An 18,037-nucleotide genomic window follows, 5' to 3' on the forward strand; every position below is an offset into this window, starting at 1 on the left:
GAAAATCACCATGTCCTACTACTGGTGGACACTGGTGCTCGCATCACAATTGTTTCCTATGAAAAATACTCTCATTTCTGGCAAGACAAATGTTTACTTCCCCCTGATGTTCTTTCTGTAGCATTTGAAGGAAGCAGAATCAACCTTTTAGGTTACTTCTGGGCTGAAATCTCCATCTTTGGCAAATCTATTAAAGGGAAGGTTTATGTTGCCAAACGAGGTATCAATGTTCTAGGTCTCATTCATCAGGCAGATTTTGGTGTTACCATTAAACCCGGTTTACCCAACCCTGTATTCATTGAAGGATGTAATCTTTCCTCTCCTTCATCTTCTACCCCTATATGCAACATTTTGAATGGCGAATTTTGGGAGCGCAAATTTGAGAAAATCTTTGATGATCGCCTGGGTAAGATCACCAATTTCCAACATTTCATCAAGGTCAAAGATGGTGTCTCCCCAGTTAAACACAAGCTTAGGAACGTTCCACTCAGTATTAGAGAAGATTTATCCAAACACTTAAAATCATTATGCGAGCAAGAAATTATTGAAAAAGTAGAATCCACATTATGGCTTAGTCCCATTGTTCTTGCTAGAAAAAGGTCTGGTGACCTTAGGATGTGTGTGGATCTACGCAGCCTCAATGAAGCTATCTGGGTCGATGGCTTTCCTCTTCCCCGCATTGAGGATTTGATAGCAAAAGTAGGCTCATCTACCTGGTTTTCCAAACTTGATCTAAAAGCGGCCTACCACCAAATTGAGTTACATCCCCTTTCCCGACATCTCACTGCCTTTGTAACTCCTGATGGGGTTTTCCAATTTCGTCGTCTTCCCTTTGGGTTGGCGTCTGCCGCCGCTGTTTTCCAGCGTATTATGTCAGAAATGTTCGAGGAACTCTCTAATGTTGTCGTTTTCCAGGATGACATTCTTATTTTCACTCAAACCGAGCATGAACACAACTTGGTCATTGACCAAGTTTTCAACATCCTGGAACGAAGAGGTGTAACTCTACAAAAGAGCAAATGTGTATTCAAAACCAGAGAGGTAGAATACCTTGGTCACACCATTTCTGAGTGTGGCATTAAACCCAGGCCAGGTCTAGTCAAGAGTATTATTGAGGCTCCCGCCCCTTCTAACAAGGAACAACTCCTGTCCTTTCTAAGTCTTTGTGAGTTCTACTCTAAATTCATGAGAGATTACGCCAAGACCACTGAATGTTTTAGACTTTTGCTTAAAAAGGGGGCCACTTTCAGCTGGTCTGATGAGTGTGAAAAAGGCTTTCAACTCATAAAAGAACACATCACTAAAGCTCCTGCTCTTCAACCTTTCAATGGGAATAGAGAAACTTTTGTCACTGTTGACGCCTGTGAATATGGCCTAGGGGCTGTTCTCTCACAATTGGCCCATGGTAAAGAATTTACTGTGGGGTTTGCCTCCAGGACTCTCCGTCCTGTCGAAAGAAAATATTCAGTCATTGAAAAAGAACTGCTAGCCTGCGCTTGGAGCGTCGAAAAGTTTAAATCTTACTTATGGGGCTGACCATTTGTTCTTCAAACTGACCATCGACCTCTTGTTGACATTCTGTCAGGCAGAAACGTCAAGCGTACTACCGCACGTTTGGCTAGACTTTCTACTAAATTGTTAGAATTCAACTTCAAAGTTATCTACATTCCTGGGGGCAAAAACAAACGTGCTGACTGTCTCTCCAGGTTACCTATACAAGAACCTGATGAAAATGAGTGGGAAACAGAGATTGAGGAATGTTTTGTGGCCAACATTTCCCAAAATTCCATCTCTTTCGCTGAGTCTGATTGGGTTAATGCTGTTGAGAATGATGCTGTACTTAAGGATGTTATTTCCTTCATACAGAAGGGTTGGCCCAAGGAAAAATCTCTTTCTCCCGAACTTCAGATATATTGGAAAATTAATTCAGAACTTTCCTTGGAAAATGGCAAAATTGTTAGGGGCGATAAATTTATTCCCCCTTTTGTTTACCGTGAAAAAATTATTGCTGATGCCCATTCTGGACATCTAGGTGCCACCATTACCAAGAGAAATGTCAGATCAAATTTCTGGTGGCCAAGAATGGACAATCAAATTGTGGATGCTGTCAAACTCTGCACACGCTGCAACTCCAGCGATAAAGTTCTTATTTTGGAAGGTGTTTGTAATTCTGTTGTTCCTCCACCCGTTAGAGCTTGGCAAAAAATTGGTCTGGATTTTCTGGGTCCATTCCATGTTCTTCCCAATACCTCCAAATACTTCTTGGTCCTTTTGACCATCCAAAAGTCTCCACAAGGGTTGTGATTTGGAAGTGGCGTGGGATTGTGCCAACAAAAACATTCTGTTATGAAGTCCTGTGGTACACTGAATAAGCTGTTACCTACATTATCATTATATGAAATCTCTTTATTGGTGTCATAACTACACTATCACAATTGCTTTATTATTCTCCCAGCTTTATTCAATTAACTTGGAAATTAACCATTTGCTGACTTAAAAAAAAAATAAAAAATTATCGGGGAGAGAAGCCCCTCCACCACCCCGAACCCTCCTAATAACGGTTGGGATCACTCGCCACAGTGCACTCATCCAGAATGTATACGCCCCCACTTGCAAATATCACCAGCCCTTGGGAAATGCCTCTGACATTTACGGCCTATTTGTTGGACTGAATGTTTTCCTAAAGAGGGAGAAGATGTAATATCAGTACATATATTTACTGCTGTTGTCCTTGCAGGGTTTATGCATTCTCTTGATACGCTCACTGTCTTTCTATTCCCTTACTTCACTTCCTCACGTGTTGGTGCACGAGGGTTCTCGCTTGCCGTTTTAGAATGTTACAGCCCTGTCAAGTGCCATGCATCACGCATTAAAATAATGCATTTCCTGTAATTTTCCTGCATTACCGCAATGCCGAGTAACGCAAAAGAACCATGTCCTGAAGCGTGATAAAACGATAGTTCCAGTTCATCGCTTTGCTGGGACGGATGCATTAAAGCTGACCTCAGAGTATTGTTTATCAAAGGCCACCAGATGGCGCTAGTGTACAACTATGATGTGGAAATATCCTGTTATCACAGAAAGCAAATTAACTTCAGAGATTTGAAGACCTAAACACAAAACTACGCTCCCGCCTAAGTCATGAAAAAATCACTCTGCACAAACCATAGTATCAAACAGACGTGGATGTCAAGCCGCAATACTAAGTTTTTTAATACATGCCGAAAACTGGGTGAGCCTAAACTGCAGTAAAAGAAGGGCCTAATTGGAGAACTGTTGCAGGGAGAAGATCCGCGCTGGGGCCCCTTATTTATTTATGCGTTTTTATATAGCGCAGACTTTACCCGAAGGCGTCAGAGCGAGAAAATTACAAGTGAGCAAATTACAAAAGCAAACGTTAAGTTACATGAGGCAAAAGTGACAAATGTGAGCAAACAAAATACATGAGGTAGCAAACGGTGCATTACAGGAGGAAAAAGTGGCATTTGTACAGGTTACAAGAGAAAACAAATTACAATTAGAGGTATAATACTGCAATTCATGGCAGACACTCAAGCACAAGAACAAACGTTATGTAGGCAATGGTGGCACTGCAAGTATCAAAAGCAAACAAAATGTGAGAGGTAGCAAACAGTGTGTTACAAGAGAAAAGTGGCGTGTGCATGTTACAAAAGAGTACCAAAGACAGGTACAAGGATAATACTGCAATAAATGGCAACACTCCAACCACAAGAACACACTGGGAAGGCACTTCCATAGTCATGGAGAATAGAATTTGCAGTAATGGGGGGTCTTCCTTCAGATAATAGAGAGGTCGTGAATTAAATCTGGAGGTGTCTTTGGAGGAGGAGAACTTTGAGGTCCGTTTTGAAGGCCTGGGAGGAGTTGGTGGTCTGGAGCTGAGGTGGAAGTGAGTTCCAGATTCTCACTGCGTTGCCTGAAAAGGATTAGGTCATCGGTCTACCCTTCTTGAAAGTGGGAGGTTCAAGTAGTAGATTTTCCACATTACGAGATGGTCTAGAGCCTCCAGAGAGTTTCAGTCTATTTGCCAGGTAGCGAGAAGGGGAGTGCAAGGCTTTGTGGGTGATACAGGCAGTCTTGTAGATAGCTCTAGCCTCGATTGGAAGCCAGCGGAGGGTGGATAACATCAGTGTGATGTGGTTGCTTCTTTTGGCCCCATAAATGAAACGAGCTGCTGAATGGAGAACAGATTTAAGGGGGGACAGATGGGCTTTGGGGAGGCCAGTAAGAAGAGAATTGCAGTAGTCCAGTCTGGAGAGGACCAGCGATTGCACCAGGGTGTTAAGGTCTTGCTCCGGGAAAAAGCGATGAATTTCCCAAAGAAGGCGCAGTTGGTATCAAGCAGACTTTGCAATGGAATTGATGTGGGAGATTAGATTGAGGTTTTTGTCAAGTATGACACCAAGGGATTTTGCGCTGTCGACAATGATGGCTTTATTGTTAACTAGATTCATCTGATCCATCCATGATTGAACCGGGGGAGGAGAAAGTGAGGAGGAGGAATTCAGTTTTGGAGGGATTCAGAATCAGTTGATGAGTTGACATCCAGTTTTGAATGGAGTCGAGAGTAGAACTTAGGATGGCGAGATCGTGAGTGGAGGCAACCTTGAGGTAGATTTGAGTGTCATCTGCATAGAGATGATAGTGGATCCCGGATTTACTTAGGAGATTTCCCAGTGGTTCTAAATAGAGATTGAACAATGTGTGTGCAAGTATAGAGCTTTGAGGAACACCTTGACCTACCTCCAAAGCAGATGAAAGACTGTTCGCTATTTTGATCATTTGGGATCTATCAGAGAGGAAGGAAGCAAACCATTTAAGCACAGCGCCCTCTCACATCCTTTAGTTGGCCTCGGGGTCCCACGTGGCATGCCATTCATTTGATTGGTTGCCAGCCATGGAGGCGCAAGCTGGCTAAGGCTAGGAATCTCTGGTCGATTTATTTCTTCTCTGCCACCCTGCCCGGCAACAGGGGTCTGACCTAGGCTGTGGGCTGTTCCATGCTACTACTAAATGTGGGTAACATACTGTTCAATCATAGCTGTTGAATGCAGGAGCGGCCCCTCGTGCTATGAAGTGGTGGGGCGGGGGGAGGAGGGAACACAAAAAAGACAATAAAATATTTTCTAAAATTTCACCTACCTGCTCAGACAGCCGCGGCCTTCCACCCGATCCTCGCGTCCTCGTCAGGAACCTGGTTCACACTGCCCAGGCTCCCGGCTCCCAATCCCATTATATTATATTCTGGGAATACTATTCCCAGCATGTGAGCAGCACTGGGATTGGTATGAGCGCCTCGGTTCGGCACTCAGACCTGGATTAGGAGCCTGTGTTGGTTTCTCCACGCAGCTGTACAACACATTACCTCCTGTGTCTCACTCACAGGGTATTCCAAAGAGCAGAGCCTGTGGTATTTTTTGTTTTTGTGTTATTTTTGTACAGATATGTGTCCAAAAGCACCCACAGCAGAATGCCAGATTATTTACGTGAGTAGCTCTTGATTTGTTTTTGTTTGTCTACTTCAACTGTCTGGCATTGTGTTCGGAGCCATTGCCAAATGAGAAGCAAGCTGATAAAGCAAATTCTTTGTTGATGACCCAGAGGCTTGCTCACCAAGTGCTTTGGGTAGGACTCCTCCTTTCTTGGTGTAGATCATTGCAGCAGTATGGTTTGTCAGTACTTGGACCTGTCAGGCCTGTAGCAGAATCAGAATAGTTTTCCGGGGCCAGTCAAATTGCACTCTGTTTCTGAAATGTGATGTGATGTTGAGCATTGTGGTTTTTGCAGAGTCGAGGGAATTGAAGTTAGTCACTTGTCTCATTTATGGCGATGAAGACTAATAGTAGTCTTAGCCAAAGATTCTGGGGACAGTTAAACCACTATAGTTTGGAGATTGAGGAATGAAAATCCTATCTGCCAGGACGCCATAGAATCAGTTCCACTGTAGACTTATAATTATAGAGGTCTCAGTGAAGTTTCAGAAATTAGATAATTGCATGGGGTCATTCGTCCCAGATGCCTCAGCTCTGACGTTGCTGACAGGATCAGCTTCTCAGAAAATACAGAAATTGCTTGTTGAATGCAATCCAGACTCTCCGGTGGTGGAAACTCACAATGGCTTCTCATAACTAGGAGGCTGCTTATGAGCAATAGCTGTTTACGGAAAAGCTCAAGTAATGAGAAAGGGTGATAGAACTTTTAGAATTATGCAACTCTATATGAGGTGAGATAGTTTTTAGGAGCCAATCGTCAATATTGTAGTGCGCTTCGGTGACACCAACTCTGTTACAATCTGTGAGATTCTGGGGTAGCGATAGAGAAAACAGTGGAAACAAACTGAAAGCGTTCTCTATTACAAACCTGAGGTATTTCCTGTTGCAACTTCGGAGGGTTTGTGAAGATACTCTAGATTATTATTATATTATTATAGAGACTTGTAGCGCGCTCTGTTACTAAGAAAATAGTATCCTGGCGCGAGGTGGGTGAGAGGCAGAGCAGAGTGAATCCGGTGAAAAGAAAGGGGTGAGACCCTAAACAGTGATGTTAAAGAGATGGGTCTTCAGTCCCTTTTTAAACACAGTAATGGATGGGGCTGTTCTCAGATGAAGAGGAAGGGTGTTCCAGGCTCTCGCAGCTCTGACAGAGATGGATTGGCCACCAAGCCTGCTATATTTAAATTTTGGTACAGTAATTTGGTAGAGATTAGATGATCTGAGAGGACGATTGGGAACATATAAGGAAAATCTTTTCCTCAGATAGACTGGGCCAGTTTGATGGACAGCTCGATAAGCGAGGACAAGGATTTTAAATGAAATCCTATGAGCAACTGGGAGCCAGTGAAGGGTGCGGAGAGGTTGACGAACACTTGAACTTTTTGGAATGTTAAACAAGAGCCGTACAGCGGCATTTTGGATAACTTGGAGACGGTGGATCAGGTAGGCTGGTAGGCCACAGAAGAGGCCATTCGCGTAATCCAATCTGGATAGTATAAGGGCGCGAATGACAGTCTCCTTGGCCTCTCTCGGGAGGAGCGGGAAGAACCTGCGTAATGTTTTAAGTGTGGAGAAGCAGATCCCCGTGAGTTTTTTTAAGTGATTCTCGAATCTGAGGTTATTGTTAAACCAGACTCCAAGGTTTTTTGCGGGGCCTCAGATGGATTTGGGGCATGGTAGATCGGCAGGCCAAAGAGAGTCGCCAAAGTTGTCTGGGAAAGAGCCATATAGCAGGATTTCGGATTTGCTTTCGTTACATTTTAGTTGGGCGAGGGCAAGCCATCGAAAGACAGATGATAGGCAGGATTGGGCTCCAGACGTATCCAGGTTGTTTTTAGGCCATGTGAACAGAAGTTGAGTGTCGTCGGCGTAGGCCATTATTTTTGCTCCCAGCTGTTCGGCGAGATAGATGAGCGGGGTCAGATATATATTAAAAAGCAGGAGGCTAAGGGTAGAGCCTTGAGGTACACCCGTTGCAAGTTTCTTGGGAGAGGAGGCAAAGGGCGGCATCCAGACTTGCTGAGATCTATTGTCTAGAAAAGACGTCAGCCAGTCAAGGGCGGAGCCTGTAATGCCTATGGCCGCTAGTCTGGTGAGGAGGAGGGAGTGAGGGACAGTATCGAAGGCGGCAGAGAGGTCTAATAAAATCAGAGCCGCTCTGCCACCTCCGTCCAGGCACTCCCGGATGGCCTCAGATATTTCCACCAGCGCCGTCTCCGTACTGAAGGCTGCTCTGAAGCCTGATTGCGCTGGATGAAGTGCCTGGGAATTTTCTACAAATTTGTCCAGCTGTGTGAAAGCGACCTTTTCACATATTTTTGCTAGAGCCGGCAGCAGTGATATGGGCCGGAAGTTAGCTGGGACAGCGGGATCTAAACCATTTTTTTTTAGGAGAGGGAGCAATTTAGCTTGCTTCCAGCAGGCCGGAACAGTAGCAGTGAGGAAAGAGCGGTTAATGATATGAGTTACCTCATTGCCGACTGTGTCTGCAAGACGCGCAAACACTCTGGCAGGACAAGGGTCAGAGGGGGATCCTGATTGTAGGGCAGCGAGGATGCTAACAATGTCTGTTTTTTCTACTAGGGTGAACTGGTCGAACCGTTCCTTAGGAACAGGCATCATGGGGGACGGAATGACCAGTGAGGGTGGAAAGCTATTGCATACAGTGATTAAGTCGTCCTGGATTTTGGTGATTTTATCAGCAAAGAACACGGAGAGTTCTTCGCACCATTTCTCCGAGGAGTTAAGTACAGGTTGGGCAGCACAGGGTGAGGTAAAGCTTTTCACAATAGCAAAGATTTCCCTGCTATTGTTATTGGCCTTAGTTATACGCCCTTCGTAGTATTGGCTTTATGCAGATCTAATCGCTGCATAATATTTCTTTTACGCCATCCTCAGGTTCTTTTTAGCCTCGGGGAGATAGGCTTGTCTCCATATCCGTTCAAGTTTTTTGCAACCTGATTTAAGATCACGGAGGGTGTAGAGCAAGAGACATTGACCACTCTTTTCATCCAAAGGCTTGTAAAATGTGATGCGCCCTTACTCTATACACTTTTTTTCTTTTCTTTTCCTTATTTAGAAATCTACGATGCTCAATTGAATGTACCTGGCCTCCTTTCCTTTCTTGGGGTTCAAGAAATATCTCAAGTAACTGACTGTGGACTCCCATTTTCTAAACGAGTACTTCTTCTACAGTCTGATTTTAGAGTAGGGCAAATTTTCCGGTCATTAAGATGTTTAGGTGGAGAAGGAAAAATCAATGGAGACTTGTTCAAGAAGGGAACGGAGTAGCCTGACCCCCCCGCAGCCCTTCCCCCCTTAAGTAATCGTGTTCGAATTCTGGGAAACATCTGCTGCCCTTCACCCAACAGAGAATGGTGGCATGTCTGCGCCAAGGGTTGTTACCAGGCTAAGCAGGATGAGGAATTGCTGCTTGCCTGCTGCTACCTGCACCTGAATCCGAATATCTGTGGTAGAGGAAAATCTGCTGAGGTGCAGGTTAATTTTTTTGTAACTGGTTAAATTGATGGTTGCAACCCCAACATTTCTGCACCATTCTATTATTTACCTTCTAAGAACCCCTCATGATTTACTTCTTAAGTATGGCAGAGTGTACTTTATTCCGTACATCATTAGTAGATGAGGAATTCCCTCTCCCTGACCTAGTAATAACGTTTTTTACAAATACTTTTAAAAAGTGAAATATTGAAGCTAAGACGTTGTCTTTTTATTCCATGTATTTTTGTGCTAGTTACATATTAACAGACTAATTTATTTGAACATGCCCTGCACCGTTATGAGTTTACACAAGCATAAGCCTTGGGGTGCTAATTATGTACATTTCATTCCCAAATAGGCTAAGCATCCACACCCGGGCCAGAGGTTCCAGGGAGCAAACCGCAGAGCGTACTTGCCTGATAATGACGAAGGACGGAACATCTTACATCTGCTTAAGAAAGCCTTTAATCAGAAATTGATATTCACAATTGGTCAGTCTCGCACTACTGGAACCAGTAATATTGTTACATGGAATGATATTCATCACAAAACCAGCATGCATGGTGGACCTCAAAGGTGAGGGCTGACGACCTTTCATTGGTCTAAATAAGCTCAAATCTGAGTTGGGGGTGCTCTACCACACTAACTTATGTGACTCATGAGCTTGTTCCTAATTTATTGTTTAAATATTATTGTACATTCCAGGATATGGTTGTTATGGAATAGAATGTATTTTAGGGAAAGTAACTTTAATGCAACTTCAGTGGCATTACTTTATCCTAATTGCAATAAGGCAGCTCATGGGCATATGGATCGGCTTGAATTAACTTGATACCTCTGTGCCCTTCCTATCGGTCTCTCTTCAGTTGGCATGACAACATAGGTTCAGGAGGGCAACACCACATTTTCAGGCTAACCACTGACTGTATAAATAGGTTCCATTTAAGTTCACTTTTTTAAAGATATGTTTATTGGCATTTAAAGTTATCAAGCACATTATAGTTGCGATTGTTAAATCTATAATGTATACAGATTGAATAATGTGACCTCTGTTGGCCACATATCTTATCATGATGGTATCTCTAATCAGTCAGTCAGTCAGTCAATCACTTTTATTCGATTTTTAAAAAATCATAAAAAGACACAGGATACATTTCAAGAATTACACATACAAGAAATTAAATGATCACGAGAAAAATATTTGCATAATATATATACATAATAATTCATAGTTCATGACGTCGAAGTAATGTAAAGTGACATGTGCATAAACAATTTATGTAAACAATCAAAAAGATTAAAAAATACATTTAAAACCTTTGATACATCAATATATCTATATTCTTATAGAAGTCACATTTAAAAAATTTCGTTTATAATCAATCCATTATAGTTTTTGCTGCGCTTCTTATTAATGCGTACTCCTGCTACTAAAAAATTGGCAACATGGAAAGTGACATGTGCATTGTGCAAAAGTTGCAGGAATAGGAGTGCAGGCCTCACTTGTAGAAAACGGGCCTCTCTAAGGATGGGAACAAGATATTTCCTTCTGATTTTATCATAGTGATCACAGAACATAATAAAATGTAAAGTGTCCTGGGGTGAGAAATTATCACAGTCACAAGGTTCGCTATTATCACGGGTATCCCATCTATAGTATGTGCCCAATAGAAAATTAATTAAATTCAAACGAAATCTAATTAAAAGAAAGCGGTGGAATGAATTATTTACAAATACCAGGTAGGGTTCTGGACCTGGAACAGTTTTGAGTGTGAAATTCCTTCTCACTGTAATTTTCTTAAGTTCAACTTCCTCTCGCTCTGTGATAAAAAAGGTTCATCAGTGATTCCTTTATTATTTTAACATCCTCCTTCCTTATGTTCTCGGGGGAATTAAAAAGGTCGATACGTCCCACCTGTGCTAACATGTTTTTCACATACAACATCCATGGGATCTTGAGTACCCCATCCATGTTTAAACAATCTTCTAGAATTTTATGATTTAAAGAAATCTCTTCATTTAACCAGGTTTTTAACCAAGAAATAACAGGGGCAGATTTTATGAAGTCAGAGACGTACCCAACCCCCAATTCTGAATGAATAGTGAAGGTGGGGGTAGACTGGGGAACAGAAAGTAATGATCTTAAAAACCTGTTCTCTGCCCTTTGAATAGGGACAGGCTCTATGTATCCCCAGATTGAGGCCCCGTAGTTGGCGATTGCGATGCTCTTGGCATTATATACTTTGAGGATCGCGCTCGTCGGTCTTGAACCCAGTTTTCTAGCAAAATTCAGGATGGCCCCTGCCGATCTACTCAGTGCATTAGATTTGGCCTTATATTGGGGACCCCATGTGCCTTTATCATCAAATAGGACGCCCAAGTATGTAAAAGAGGGAACCCTTTGAACCTCCTTTCCTGTGCAAACCAGGGTTATGGGTTTCCTCCTATTCCCTTTAAGTCCCATAATCATGACGTGGGATTTTTGTGTGTTTACTTTTAGATCCAAAGAGGTCATGAAATCCCCAAAAGAGGCCAAAAGTTTGTTCAGGGCAACGCCAGTTCTCGCCAAGAGGACCGCATCGTCCGCGTACAGGAGGACTGGAATGTTAGTCTCTCCTGCACGCGGGACGTCGGCGCCCAAGGTGGAAAGTACCGGCTCCAAGGTGTTTATATACAAAGTGAAGAGGAGAGGGGCAAGGATACATCCTTGCCTCACTCCTCTCTCGGAGCTAAAGGGTTTGGTGCATCTGCCGTCCCTAGTTACTCTAACTGAGGCCTCCAGCCCCTGATGCAGATCAGCCAAAAAGCCAACTAAAGATTTTTCAATACCTATATCCAAGAGGACCCCCCACAGCCTTGACCTGTTAACCAGGTCAAAGGCTGAGGAGAGATCCATAAAAGCCATATATAAGGCTCCTTTCTTAACTAAGGTGTATTTGGTAGTTATCAGGTATAAGTTTAAACACTGATCCAATGTGCTTCTTTTAGCCCTAAAGCCATATTGAGCGTTAGAAAGAATTCCCCTGCCCTCCAGCCAAGACTCTGCCCAAGATTTTAACAGCAGAGTCAATCAGGGAGATAGGCCTGTAACTGGCAGGGTCACTCTTGAGGCCTTTTTTAAAGATGGGTATGATGACGGATGTAGCCCATGACTGTGGGATCACACCCATTCTAGCGGCATTAAACACATTCTTCAGAATCTTTGACCAAAATGTAGGTGCTGCTTTGTACAATCTCTAATCAGTGGGCAAAGAACGTTGCAATAATCAATAAAATAAATACACATCATTGAAATACAAAGTCATCAATCCAAGCAGGTCAGTTTTATAATATGTAATCTATTCATGCCTAACCTGTGTCTTGTGGTTAGAGGGTTCTCTGTGTGTCAACCAAATGAACACTCAATTTCTCCAGACAATACTTGTTATTAGCCGTCTAGTTGAAGGCCATTAGTGGGAGGGTTGAACCGGTATGAAATCATAATCATTGAAACTAGGAAACTGAGATAGACTTAAGAAAACTATGGGGAAGTCTCAGCTTTTGCGTTGCTGGGGACAGGGGTCAAGTCTCTGTTGTCTATGGAAGTGTGTGCGCATTCGCCTGTGTCTCCCGGTGTCAGGCAGGTGGTTCGGGCCTTGTGAAATTGGTTTTCCGGCCTGTCTAAGTCCAGGGTGGGAGTCTCAGATGGCAGAGCCCCTGACACTTTCATAGGGTGGAATAAAATGTCATCTTTACGATACTAGGACCGGCTGGTCCAGTATTGATTTGTTTAAGAGCCATTCATTTGCTTATAATTCCCCCTAGGATTGGTTTTTCCTATTTTTCTCATTTTTTGATTGTAATGTTTGTTCTAATGTCGTTTTTGATGTATTCTTAGTTTTTTGCAATGTTTGATGCAAGAAATTTTCGTTTTGTACTGTGTAAATAATTTGTTTTTTATGTATGTACAAAGTATATATAGGTGTGTAAATATTTAATGTATTGTTGTTTTCTGTCATATAGCTTGTCATAACTTGAAACAGATAAAAAACATTGACACTAAGTAGGATGTCGAGGGTGATCACAATACATTGATCTTTTCCCTCTTAATAAGCTTGTGGAGATTTTGTGGTTCGGGCAATTTGTGTTATATAGAGCTCCTGACATGTGCATGGTCAGTGACAGTCGCGGTCGGCATGCCTCACGGGTGGCGGGGCACGCAGGGAGGGGGGATCGTGCAGGGCAATTAAAGAAATAAAAAATTAAACTTACCTTGAGGCTGGGTCCCGCGTCATCTCTTCTCCTGCTCTCCTGCCTACAACAGGATGAGGAAGCAGGCAGCCAGGTTCGATCCCTTTAGTCAATCACAACGCTGCATGCATCGTTGTGATTGGTCGGGACGGCGCCTAGCATGGGGCATATGGGGTGAGTATGGAGAAAGGCAAAATGTGCATGGCGGGTTTGGCCGGCCCGAGAGGGCCGACCAAACTGTCTTTGCGCACTCAGGAGTGGGCACACTACTCCTCCCCTGCCCACCCGCCCGCAACGCTAACATAAAATGGTTATAACTAAAAGTTATGACCATTTTAGTTTTCTTCTCGCACTGCGAGAAAGCAGTGGGGTGACACTCCTCTGCCATAGCGGAGGAGCCTCCCCTGGTCAGTGAGGATTCACTATTTAAAGAGTATTGGGTGATCAATGCCCATCTCCCAGGTGTCCTCATAATGATACCGCCTTCTACCTCTTTGTGTCTCTTTGTTTCATGTCTCCTAATGACCCCCTCTCTCCCATATGAGACACCCGGGTCTTCTGGTTCCACGTCTGAGTCTGTCCCCGGGTGCCTCCAGTTATTTAAGATACTCTTGCCACATTGCCGCTGGTTGGAGTCTACATATACTCTGGCCATCTTCCCGTCGAAGGTCCAGTCCCTCCCCCTCCACCCAGACCATCACATCTCTTTCTCAAATTTCAGTGTTTTATCCTCTGTCAGACTTCCACTCCATGGCTACCCTGCGTCGCACCAGGGCCAGTGTCAAGTCCAGAAATCAGGAACCCACTTTCCTCATCTTTTGCCTTGGGAAGCTCCCCAAGAGGCAAGTCCGTATTGTACAAGAAAACAGCATGGCCCAGTGTGGCCTGAAATCACCGCTGTTCAGAAGGTCTGGAGCACGGGGCATCCCAAAATCATAGAACAGAAGCTGTGTCGAGCACCTGACAGCGTGGAGAGCTTCGAGGTTCACCCCATACCCAATGTGTAATCTGTATGTATTTCAGCCTAGTATTACGCTGCAATTTCTTGGGGTATGCTAGTAGCCTCCCCCAATCACTGTCCGGGATGTCATGTCCCAGAATAGCTTCCCATCTCGTTCAACGCCCGGGAGAACTAAGTCACCAAGTGGCGAGCTGAGCCCATCAAAAAAAAAAGCTGAAAGACCATGTGTGTCGGTGATTCCTCCCGTCCCCTGGCCCATAAGTCTCTGAATGTACGTACTAAAGCTCCATATTTTAGAAATTGACCCCTGGTAAAGCATGAGTTTCCACCAAGCCTTTAAAGGGTATAAATGCTCCTTGGAGGAAACAGTCCCCCACCGTCACAAGACCCGCTTCAGCCCAGTCTGCAAGTTGGGTGGTTGTGAGACACACAACTGGGTCTCCATGGGAGAGGCCCACCAGCGGCAGAGCAAATACGTACAGAGGAGCCCTCTGGCAATGGCACCAACACTGTAAAGCCACATGGAGCAACACTCCTGGCTGTGGGATGGTTACCCCCGGGTTCAACAAGTGTGCCAATAGCAGTCCTCGGCAATGTGCCAGCTCCACGAGGGCCACTGGGTGTGTGGGCTCTGCGTCCAGCCATTTAGCCACCCATTGATGTTGTGCAGCCAGGTAGTATAGCTCGAAATGTGGCACTCCCAGGCCTCCAGCATCTGGTGGGTGCTTCATGATCCATCCCATATTAAGTCACGAAGAAGAGATTCCAGCAGTTTGGACCATGTTTTAGGTATCTTAACCGGTAGGTTCATGAAGAAATACAGTAAGTGGGTAAGCATCAGGGTTATAACAAGCGACGCGTGCCATGAGTTGGAGGCGCAATGACCTCCAAAAGACCAGACCGGTCTGAAGAGCTCAAAGCGCCTGCCTCAGATTCCCTTCTCGCTCGTCCTCCAAAACATGATATACCTTCACTCTTAAGTTTTAGACCAGACGAAACCCGACGGCAGGTCCAGAGGTGCTCCCCCGACACAGGATTTGGTATGGGTAACTTTCGAGCCCGATGGGCATCCAAAGTCTTCCAGGAGGTGCAAAGCTCTACATACTTCAGAGGCACCACCACAGAGGTACAAAAGAAGATCATAAGCATGTAGGGAGATGATGTGTTCCCGACCATCCATCATCAGTCCAGTGCCCCTGCCCGAAACAGTTCTGCTAATGGCTCTATGGCCAATGCAAAAAGGAGAGGAGACAGTGGGCAGCCATGTATGTGGCAGGGAAGATGCATCTGGTCTTCACCCGAGCCAACGGTTCCGTATAAATGAGGGAAACCCATTTGACCCACTTCTCACCTAATACCATCTTTTGCATGGTTGTCATGAGAAAGTTCCAACTAATGGAGTCAAAGGCCTTTTCCAGGTCTTTTGACATGAGAAAGGCTTCCTGATTGGTTTGTACCTCGGGATGGGAAAGTATGTGAAAGAGCCTCCGGAGGTTGAGCGAAGTACTGCGGCTGGGGATAAAGCTATTCTGGTTTCTGTGTACCAGGGTCTGCATATGAGGGAGCAATCCAGTTGCTAATATTTTACTGAGTATTTTGAAATCCATGTTCAGCATGGACAGGGGACGAGATGCCATCAGGGGGGGCCCCATCTCATCTGTCTTTGGCAAGCTGACCTATGTGGCGGCCCGCATGGACTCCGGGAGCCGTCCCTTCCGAAAGAAGTGTGAGTAGAGTGCCACCAATATGGGAACCAATACGTGCATATAAGCGGTGTAAAACTCAGCCGGGTTCCCATCATGACCCGGTTTCTTTCCAGTAGTCATATCCTTTATGGCTGCACGCACTTCCTCATTTGTCACTGGGACCCCCAGTTCTTCCCTAGCCACGGGGGTAGTAACGGAAGAGTGATACAGTCCAAGAATCAGTTTTATGGTCCCTCGGGTAGTGTCATCGTTCTACCATATAACGGCTCATAGTATCTGCCGAACTCGTCATTAATATCACCCTGGGGGTATATATATGTATATATGTGTCCCAGCGAGGGAAGTGAGTTAGGTTATTGGTGCCCCACTGTTGTCTGGTTGTATCAGCCAGGCCAGCATACTCCCGGATTTACCCTCTTCTGAGTGCACTCTTATGTAATTTTTTATATTCCTGGCAGCACTGCTGCTCCAGGGTAGCGTTATATCGCTCTCTTGTTTTTATCAACCTTTTCCTGGTCTCCGGGTCTGTTCCAAGGTTGCCCTCCACCGCATCCAAGGTGTTCAGCTCCGCATGTAATTCCCAAGTGATCCCCGCCAAGGTGTTCATGCAATGCCCATGCACCACTACCTTCAACGTCTCCCACTCAGTCAAGGAAGATGATGTTGAGTCCTGGTTGTGGTCGAAATAGTCTGTGAGGTGTGTTTGAAGGGATCCGTTATAACAGGCGCTGGTTGAAGTCGCCATGTTGGGATGAGAAGTCTATTATCTAGGGGTTTAAAACCCAGTAGAAGAGGGCAGTGGTCAGAAAGGTTACGCCTGAGGTTCTCAGTGCCTGTGGCATAGCCAGCCAGCCTATCTGAGCATAGTAACATGTCAAGCCTAGTGTACAGTGTATATACTGATAAAAAGTAGGAGTAATCCTGCTCATGCCCATGTTGAATGCGCCAAAGATCTAATTTCCCCCAATGCCACATTCAGTCTTGAAAGCCTGCTGTCACTGTATGGGCTGAGACTCAACAATGGGGCGGTAGAGCTATCCAGGGTGACATCTGCCATGCATTTAAAATCCCCTCCCAATAATACATGACCCCCTTGCGTGTCCCCTATCGGTGCTGAGAGTAAGTGGAAAAAGGCCACCTGTTCATGGTTAGGTGCATATATACTCCCCAACGTAATCTTTGCCCAGCAGGCTACCCCTCATGAGGATGTAGCAGCTCTCCTTATCATTAAGGATGGGCAAACACTCAAAAGGGGTCCCAGCTTTCAGCCAAATCAACATGCCTCTCGCGTATCCAGAGAAGGATGTGGCATACAATTGGCACCGCCACCAAGATCAGTCATTCCACTTCCACACCCATTGGATGTGTTTCTTGGAGCATGACGATATGTACACCTCTACGTCTGAGGTAGCGGTATACATTATGTTGCTTGGTAACGGACCCATTCCCTGGACAGGCCATGTCAGACATTTAAAATCTTGGCTAGCTGTGGCCATGACTGGATTTTCCGAGCCGGAGTCTGCTAAACATGCACACCTGGTCCTGCAGCTCTCCCCATCCCTCCCTCTCCCCCAGCAGAGACAAGCAAAAAATAATTACAACTCACTCCCCAAACATAAACTCCCTCCCCCCAGGGCAGGTCAGGTACGACTGTCTGTCCAAATGGCACCTAACTGAAACATTTACATTAGCAAAGTTCCACCATCAGCTTGCTCCTCTCCAACTAAGGCAACCCAGAGGGAATGGGGTAGGGAGGGCCTGCTCCATCCCATCGTACCCTGATGTACATTTTCAGTTCTGTAACAGTCCATGTCGCAGGGCATTATACATTTACATTGAGTAACCTACACCCATTCCCTAATGGTCAGTCAACCAGACAATGTCAGCCAGTTTACCAGTGCACCAGTCCTGGTGCAGCCGCTTCATGGCCACAGGTGCTGCTCCCTTCCAGTCACATCACCTCCAGGCACCTCACGAAGAGACATCAGGGATCACCCATAGGTTCAAAACAGAAAGGACCCCAAACAGGAGCCCTCCCCAGGTAGCCATTCTCCAGAAGGCCACGCAGGGAGCCGACTCAGGGTGTCCGTCCTCGATCTTGCGATCTGTCTGCAGAGTAAACCAATTCC

The 18,037-nt window shown here is 45.0% G+C and overlaps 1 protein-coding gene across 5 annotated transcripts in view; it reads left to right on the forward strand.

Annotated features, from left to right (window-relative positions):
• DTX3L (deltex E3 ubiquitin ligase 3L) overlaps window positions 1-18,037 on the forward strand; it is a 212,631-nt gene that overhangs the window by 110,103 nt on the left and 84,491 nt on the right. For all 5 annotated transcript variants that reach the window (XM_086957421.1, XM_086957422.1, XM_086957424.1 and 2 more), the window contains exon 4: window positions 9,370-9,587. In XM_086957421.1, the coding sequence (XP_086813547.1) occupies window positions 9,370-9,587 (218 nt within the window). The remainder of the gene's footprint in view (window positions 1-9,369; window positions 9,588-18,037) is intronic.

This window comes from Lissotriton vulgaris, chromosome 2_1, assembly GCF_964263255.1.
Source record: "Lissotriton vulgaris chromosome 2_1, aLisVul1.2, whole genome shotgun sequence".
NCBI lineage: Eukaryota > Metazoa > Chordata > Amphibia > Caudata > Salamandridae > Lissotriton > Lissotriton vulgaris.